The 8,706-nt window shown below is 38.4% G+C and overlaps 1 protein-coding gene across 1 annotated transcript; it reads left to right on the forward strand.

Annotated features, from left to right (window-relative positions):
• Positions 1–6,803: 6,803 nt before the first annotated feature.
• Positions 6,804–7,769, forward strand: OR52N2 (olfactory receptor family 52 subfamily N member 2). The gene has a single exon (XM_037051613.1). It carries the CDS (start codon positions 6,804–6,806, stop codon positions 7,767–7,769), a length of 966 nt encoding a protein of 321 aa, XP_036907508.1.
• The last annotated feature ends 937 nt before the right edge of the window (positions 7,770–8,706 follow it).

Below are 8,706 nucleotides of genomic sequence, written 5' to 3' on the forward strand. Positions count from 1 at the left end.
TTTGTTCTAATAAAGGATAGCTCAGAATGTCTGGAACACAAACAATTCTCAATGTCACAGAGAAAAGAACGGATCTAAATTAATGTTGATGCATGTGTGCAAGTTTGAAGTGTGTACTCCATATTAAAAAAAAACACTTCAAAAGACAACATACAGTTTAAAAATTTTTGAACTACAACAATGACAAAAGAAGAAAATTGTATGTACAGAATCTCCTTTGTGATTGCCAAAATCAATGCTCTTTGTGGATATGATGACAGAAAATTCCTGCTCTTCAATCTTGCCAATGTCACTTTTTAGCTTCATGTTTCTAAAAAATAAAAAAAATGAGTAATAATTGCTGAAGTCTGACATTTTATTAAATTTGTAAGTCACTTTGTGATTAGATTACCTCTGTACCATATGTATTTTTTATTGAATTTGGTTGGGTGACATTGGTTAATAAAATTATATACATTTCAGATGTATAATTCTGTAATATGTCATCAGTATATTTGCACTGTGTTCACCACCCAAGTCAAATCTTCTATCACCATTTATTCCCACTTTACCCCCTTCTACCTGCCCTCACACTGCTTTCCCTCTGGCCCTCACCATGCTGTTGTCTTCTACTATATTTAATCTTCCAATTTATGAACATAGTTTTTTCTTATAGAATTCAGTAGAGATTTTAAATCATTTGTTAAATTAAATTCTAGGTATTTGAAACCACTGCAAAAGGCATCACTTTTAACACTCATTTTCTAATGCATTACTAGGTTATTAATAAAATTTATTTTTACTAACCCCATTTTCAGTGGCATTCTTAATGTAATAAGACTAATAACTCATTTGTAGCTTTAGCTTTTCCGTGCACATAGTCTGCAAGAATCACAGTTTTAGTTGTTTATGTTCATTTCTTACCATTTTGGGCCTTACCATTTTGGGCCTTATTTTGCTAGATGGAGCTTTAATACAGTGATGAATAGCAATTGTTGCTGTAACCCTAGGTTATCTCTGACCTCGGAAGGATGCCTTCAATATTTTACTCAGTATGACACTTATTATCTGTTTCATACTCTTTTCATTAGACCAGTTTGGGGCTGTTTTATGTAGTTAAGGTACAGTTCACATACAAGAAAGTACACATCATTTAAAGTTTCAATTTGATTAACTTTAACAGTAATACCACACAAAGCTAAATAAAAAAGATATCTATCACCTCAGAAACTTCCCTTTTGCTCTTTAGAGTCATTATCTCTCCCTAGAGAGAGGGAGACTCCCCAGGTCACTTTTCACCCAGGCACTGGCTCGTAGTGCCCAGTGCTCATCATGGGTGATGACATGAGACAAATTCACAGGACTATGGAAGAAAAGGGATGGCCGGGCTATTCCCTCAAGGGGAGAGCGCCATGACCCTTGCCTAGACAGGCTTTTGTTGAGTTTAATTTGGGCAGGAATACAGGTAGAACTCATTAATCATTGTCAGGCAGTAAGGATCAAATAGTAGATAGCATACAAAGAACTATTAGGGCTTCTTCTAAGTCAGAGTCTATCAGGTAAAAGGCTACAAAACGTTGGGAAAACAAACCCATTTTCTGCTCGGGCCTCCTCTTTGCTAAGAGCATTCTTAGCAAAGCTTCACAGGATTTTACATATCCTTTCTCAGGCCTTATCACCTGGGGAGCCCGCCCTTTCCAGCATAGGGCTGCACCACCCTCAGTCATTGTTTTCAGGCTTAAGTCAGGCAGAGGAGGTAGATAGCCAAAGAAATCTCAGAGACTTCTTGCAGACAGACTGAGGACTCAGGCTTCATCAAAGCCAAGGGGCAAGGGTCCATCACCCCCTTTCTCCATTGGCCCTCAAGTCCTTCCGTGGGGCCNATTTTCTGCTCGGGCCTCCTCTTTGCTAAGAGCATTCTTAGCAAAGCTTCACAGGATTTTACATATCCTTTCTCAGGCCTTATCACCTGGGGAGCCCGCCCTTTCCAGCATAGGGCTGCACCACCCTCAGTCATTGTTTTCAGGCTTAAGTCAGGCAGAGGAGGTAGATAGCCAAAGAAATCTCAGAGATTTCTTGCAGACAGACTGAGGACTCAGGCTTCATCAAAGCCAAGGGGCAAGGGTCCATCACCCCCTTTCTCCATAGGCCCTCAAGTCCTTCCGTGGGGCCTCCACGTGATCGTGCCTATCTTAGGTGGTTCCCCCTTTGGGGAATGTCACCCATCATTGGCTAACTGATCAAGCATTGGGGGCCAGTTATGAAAAAAGGAGCAGAAGTGGTGCTCCTGCCAGGGAGATAAGGTTTGTCTCCTTAGTGGCTTAAGGTCTGAAGGTAGCTCGCTCAGCCTTAGCCACAAGGGGTTTCACAGCTCCTGAAACCATGCAGGGCGGTTCCCAACATGCCTCTATCACTTTAAATTAGTTCTGCCAGATTCTGCACTGCATACACCTGAAATCATACAATATTTCGTGTGTGCGAGTAAATAAGAATGGGATTGCTAGATCATAGACTTTACATTAAGTTACACATGTATAACTTAATAAGAAACTGCAAAGTGATTATAAAGTTTTACATTTTACCCAATAATGTGTTACAGTTACAGTATTAAGAATTTTGTGATACACTTTCAATGACATTTAAAGAGACTTTCAACACTTTCTCTGAGTTTAACAGGAATCTTTATATAGTCACCATATGGAATGACAAAAAGTTATTACAATTTGTTTTCTAATCCTTTTGGGTTCAATCTTCTTCACAAAAAAATATTAAGGGGAAAACTCAAGTAATAAAGTATATGTAAAATACGTGCCAAACTCTTTTGCCACAATCTTCAAAAACAAAGACACATGCAACAAATGTGCATTTGTGTATTCATTAATTTAGCCAGTAAACTCAGGCCATAGTACAAACTGGACACAGAACTGTTCTATTATTTTTATGTGATACATATTTCCTTCTTTTTTCTGTCTCTCTACATACTGTCACTTTTGTTTTTTCTCTCTATAGAGCTCTTGATACAGATATTGATAGTTATATAGCTTCATAAAATTTGTACACATAAATATACATATACATAAATAGTTCCATGAACTTTTATGGACACATATATATATATATGCATTGAACATATATATATTAATGGAGGTGAGACAGTTAAGATTGTCATTACAAGTGTCGATATATTTTGGGAATTTTATTACTATATTCTTAAGACTGTTACTTTATAAATCAAGATTAATTAAAAATAATCTTTATGACTATCAGAACTTAATCAGAATACACACTTGATGGAATATATTTAACATTAATATTCTTATTGTCTTGTATTTTTACTACTGCTTAAAAAGTTGATAAATATAAAAATAACATCAAAAGTCCCATGGGATCTTTACTCTCCTCAGAGCCTTCTGAGACATTTACTGTGGAGATCCAATCAGGTGTAGATAATCAAGTCCAGAGAATCCTTAAAGGGCACAGAAATGCTCTTCAGAGGAGGAACTGGTTGTTGTAGAACTCTTCGATGCTCACTCAGCCATGCCCATGAGTCTGGTCTTTGCCATCATTGAGGTGAGTGTGGATGATTAACAAAAACTAGTATTTTTCTCAACTGTGAATAACACTTGTAGCACAAGAAATACAAGTGTTTGAGATGTGGTAGATTGAAGACTCAGTATTTCTTGATTCCAGCTGGAATAAATAAATCGTTTGTTTTGGGATTAAGGAAAAAAGCAACATGCCCTTAATTATAAAATAAATTTTATTTTAAAAAATATTTTTATTGTTCACACTTTAAACTATTTTGTAATTTAATGAAATAGGGAAGCCTAGGCAACTGTGGACTCCAACAAGAGGAAACAAAGAGGTTTTTCCTGAATTAATGGATGCCTATATTCAGAAAAGCTTTTAGTGGAGATAGTCTTGGTGGACAAGTAACTGAAGACTAGACTTGAACCCAAGAAGGCACTGAGAGGATTTCTGGAAGGAGCATCCCTTCAAAAAAAAAAAGGCAGAAAGAAATAAATCTTTCCATACAATTCTGTTTCTGTGAAGGGACAAGTCCGGGAATAGGACTGTGACCACCTCACAGACAGGATCTCTGTGTAGAGAGCTCCCTTAGCTACAGACTGGCTTTCTGCAACTTTTTACATCTGCTCTGTCCCTTTGTGAACATATAATTATTATTACTGAGAATGAGCTTTCTCCTATGTCCTCATGATTTGTTTAAGGCAGCTATGCTCATTTTAGGCAGTTATATTTCAGAATTAGAATAATTGAGGACAACAGATATAAATTGATTAAACCCATGGTTTCGATGTCAAAAGCACCTGGATTTGAACTATCGTTCTACCAGTTTTCAATATTTGTGGAATTAGGCGTGTCGTTTACTCACCCTGAACTTATATTCCCTCATATACAAAATGAGGATGATAATTTATGTTCATGGCATTTTTGCAACTTTGAAAACAGGATTCAAGCCCCATAAAATATTAGCTCTGTAAGTACAAAGGGTGCTGTTTGGTTCCCTAATGCATCCCTAGAAACTAGAGTGACACCTGGCGTGTAAAAGGCAGTTAATGAACATCTGTTAAATAAATATGTTTTAGCACATAGTGTGGCAACAACACACCACAGTGTGTTATTATAATACATAACATACATTGATTACTTACTAGATGCCATGTACCACATGAATGATTGTCACTAAGCCATTTTAACACCTCTATATGTACTATTATCACTCTCCTGTCCCCTTTGAAAGTCATGAACATTGTAAAAAGAAAGGTTGAGACATAAGTCCATCCAGCTAGTTAGTATTGGAAATGCAAAGAGTCTGAGTGTTCACGTCTCTACAAGTAAGCATGCAATAAAGCTCTGCTCTCAAATTTTCAGAGAGCAGGCACTCAATCTATTTACTTTTCCTTCTTCTGAATGTATTCTCCTAGCAGTATTCATGTGTATTTTTTTGAGAAAGAACTAGCAGGAAGGGTGTAAAGAGAAAGTATTTACTAAGCAGAGGGGAAAAAGAACTGTCTGCCACTCAGTTTATCTGTTTGTTTGCTTATCATTCAAGTGTGGATAAATTGTTTAGTTATATGATGTTCATGCATGGAAGAGCCTGAGAGCTTTCCATGATGAATGATCAGTTTTGGTTTCCAAGCCAACCACGCAGAGACTCAGGTTCTTCCTCCACTGATACCCTAATAGTCAGGTCTTTTGTTTTTGTCTAGTGGCTCTAGTGCCCTCTAGCTACCTTACAAAGAGGTAGATATTAGAGGTGGCATCTCATGCATACCGGTTCTCATTGCAGAAGTTGATTTGACGTTAATCCACATACTTAGTTACCTAGACTAGCAGAAGCCTTTCAGGGATCTAAATGGAGAAGATGCCCTGGATTTCAACACAGGGTTGACACATTTATAATATTTTCTACCTAAAACGTGAAAATATATTTTAGTCTCTTTATGCAGGCATTCTGGGAGTCCAGGGACCCAAGGATCTGTGACCTACTGTGGATTCTTGGCTTTTCACGGGAAAGAATTCAAACACAAGCCAACAGGGAGTTTAAAGTGAGAATGAGTTTATTAGTGAAGCAGTGAGGCAGACAGTGAAATATTCCACAGACAGAGCAGCCCCTTTTACCAGAATTTGCTTCCTTTACTGAGTTTTATTTAACTGGGGTAGGGTATTAAATAACAGGGGAGTATATTCAGGATGTTCCCAGGAAAAGGGCTCTGTGAGCCACTTTGTTTCTTTTTATGGGCTTTCGGTTTCTCATCAGGGTGTTCTGGAAGTGTGTCATTTAGCATGCTGATGTGTTACAATGAATGTTTAATGAGGCTAGGGGTTATCATTAGGTGAAATTGGTCACCATGTTGGCTCAAGCTGGTCTCTACCAGTTTTTTTTTTAAATTTAATTATTTTTCAAGTACAGTTTTCTGTCTATTACTCCCATCCCATCCCACCCCCCATCCTCCCCCCTCCCTCCCATTTCCACCCTTCTCAGTTGTTGTCCATGTATCCTCTATATAGGTTCCTCTAAATCCCTCCCTTATTTCCCCTGAAATTCCCTCCCCTCTCCCCTCTGGTCACTGTCAGCCTGTTCTCTATTTCAGTGTCTTTGGTTATATTTTGCTTGCTTGTTTGCTTTTGAGGTGTGGTCTTTCTTCCTGACAGTTTCTGTAGGTTTTATTGATTGCAGCTGTTCTGCCGCATACCCTATCTCATCTTGGAGATCTTAAGTAGCTAGCATTTTCTTTCTAAAGTTCATTTACCAATCACCCAGTATAATTGCAATGACCAAACTCTCGTGCTACCTTTCCCACCCTAAAGTGCATAATGACATTTGAGTTACAGCCATGTTGAATCGTCATTTGAATTTCCTTAATATATTAATCAAGGTAAGTTTGATCACATGGGATGCTTTATGCTGAGGTAGCAAATGATAGTATTATGATAGCAATGGTAGTACTACTGCCCATAATTATTGAGTATTCACTATGTACTACATAGTTTTAACACATTACATAAACTGTCAATAAAACTTTCTGAGCTTGTACAATTATCACTCCCATTTTAGACTGAGAAAACTGAGGCATAAAATAGCTAAACAACTTGCCACTATCACATACTAGGCATGGGATACACACCTTGACAGTGTGACTTCAAGGAAATTTAATCACTTCTCATTCAACATATACTTGGGATATTTGTTTGCTTGTTTTACATTTGGTTTCCAACCCCTTTATTCATTTGAATCATTTCCTTGTTCAGGAAACTACCACTTTTAAAGAAAGTAAAATGCCCTTCTGTTGTCAGCCATTATGCATGGAGCCAACAGCTCCAGCCTGATCCCTAAATTCTTTGTCTTGAATGGTGTTCCTGGGCTGGAAGATGCACACATCTGGATCTCCCTGCCATTCTGCTTCATGTATGTACTTGCTGTCCTGGGGAACTGTGGGCTCCTCTACCTCATCCACCATGAGGAGGCCCTGCACCGGCCCATGTATTACTTCCTGGCCCTGCTTTCCTTCACAGATGTCACCTTGTGTACCACCACTGTCCCCAATATGCTGTGCATATTCTGGTTCAACCTTAAGGAGATTGATTTTAATGCCTGTTTGGCCCAGATGTTTTTTGTCCACATGCTGACTGGGATGGAGTCTGGGGTGCTTATGCTCATGGCTCTGGACCGTTATGTGGCCATCTGCTACCCTTTACGTTACTCCACCATCCTCACCAATGCTGTCATTACAAAAGCTGGTCTTGCCACCTTTTTAAGGAGTGTGACACTCATCATCCCATTCACATTTCTCACCAAGCGCCTGCCCTATTGCCATGGCAACTTCATTCCCCACACATACTGTGACCACATGTCTGTTGCTAAGGTATCCTGTGGCAATTTCAAGATCAATGCTATTTACGGTCTGATGGTTGCTCTGCTTATTGGTGTGTTTGACATATGCTGTATTTCCGTGTCTTACACTATGATCTTGCGAGCTGTTGTGAGCCTGTCATCTGCAGATGCTCGTCACAAAGCCTTCAGCACCTGTACATCTCATATCTGTGCCATTGTGATCACCTATGTCCCAGCTTTTTTCACCTTTTTCACCCACCGTTTTGGAGGACACCATATCCCACACCACGTACACATCATTGTGGCCAACCTTTACCTGTTACTGCCCCCTACAATGAACCCAATTGTTTATGGAGTCAAAACCAAACAGATTCGGGAAGGTGTGATCAAATTTTTACTTGGTGACAAGGTTGTCCTAAACCAAGACAAATAAATCATAAAATAAACATGTAGCCAGGGAGTTGGTTTAAAAAAAGGGGGAGAAGTGGAGGATAAATTTTTAAAAGACATGAAAAAGTGGTATTGAAAACATGAGTCCTCTAATGAGAGATTTCTGAAGCATTTGCAAGTATATATTATGAAATGTTTCTTTTGTGTAAAAATCTGCCAAAGAAGAGAATGTAGAAGAAATAAAGAACATATCTATTCCTCATAGATTTAATGTTTTACAAAAGGGTTTATGGACTCATATGTTCATTGAAAATAGACTGACAAGAAAATGAGGGTCATAGGCCTGGTGTCAGTGTATGCACTGTGTGTAAGAAGAGGCTGTGGTGATGTGGAGCAAGCATGCCCTCACCATAAAAGATAAAGTCTTCAATTCAAGCATCCAAGCACGTTATTGCCATGGGATGGCATGGGCCCAGTGTTGCAAAATGTTTCAGTATCTTCTAAGACAAGCTAGATTTACAGGTTTCCTGAAATCTCCCAATTTTAATTATTGGCTAAATGTTTTTTGAAATACTCTACATTTCATTCAAGGCATGTCTGAGTTTGTTTTTATATCGCCATGATTTTATATCTAAAATATATCATTGTAATATTACCAGTCAAGGCAAAATAACTGATTAAATTATTAGTGTGGTTTATAATTTAGTCACTCATTCACTCGTTCATTCATTCATTTCTGAGATATTTATTTAGGTCATATTACTGATCATACCTTGGGTTTAATGAGTGAGAGAGAGAGAGAGAGAGAGAAATGATACAATCCCTGGCCTCAGGTAGCTCAGATTTTGGACTCTGGCCAGCGACACACAAAAAGAAAGTTAAGTGAAAGAAAGAGGAGGGATAATGAAAAATGGGTGCAGTATGAAGGGAACAGACAAAAGTAGATAAGCACTGGTGAGACAGGCATTTAAAATAGAGTC

This window comes from Sturnira hondurensis, unplaced genomic scaffold (assembly GCF_014824575.4).
Source record: "Sturnira hondurensis isolate 20B ecotype Veracruz unplaced genomic scaffold, ASM1482457v3 Scaffold0007378, whole genome shotgun sequence".
Lineage (NCBI taxonomy): Eukaryota > Metazoa > Chordata > Mammalia > Chiroptera > Phyllostomidae > Sturnira > Sturnira hondurensis.

Bases quoted from the DNA above. Each gene is read 5' to 3' on its own strand.
- OR52N2 (XM_037051613.1), top strand. From the start codon at position 6,804: ATGCATGGAGCCAACAGCTCCAGCCTGATCCCTAAATTCTTTGTCTTG.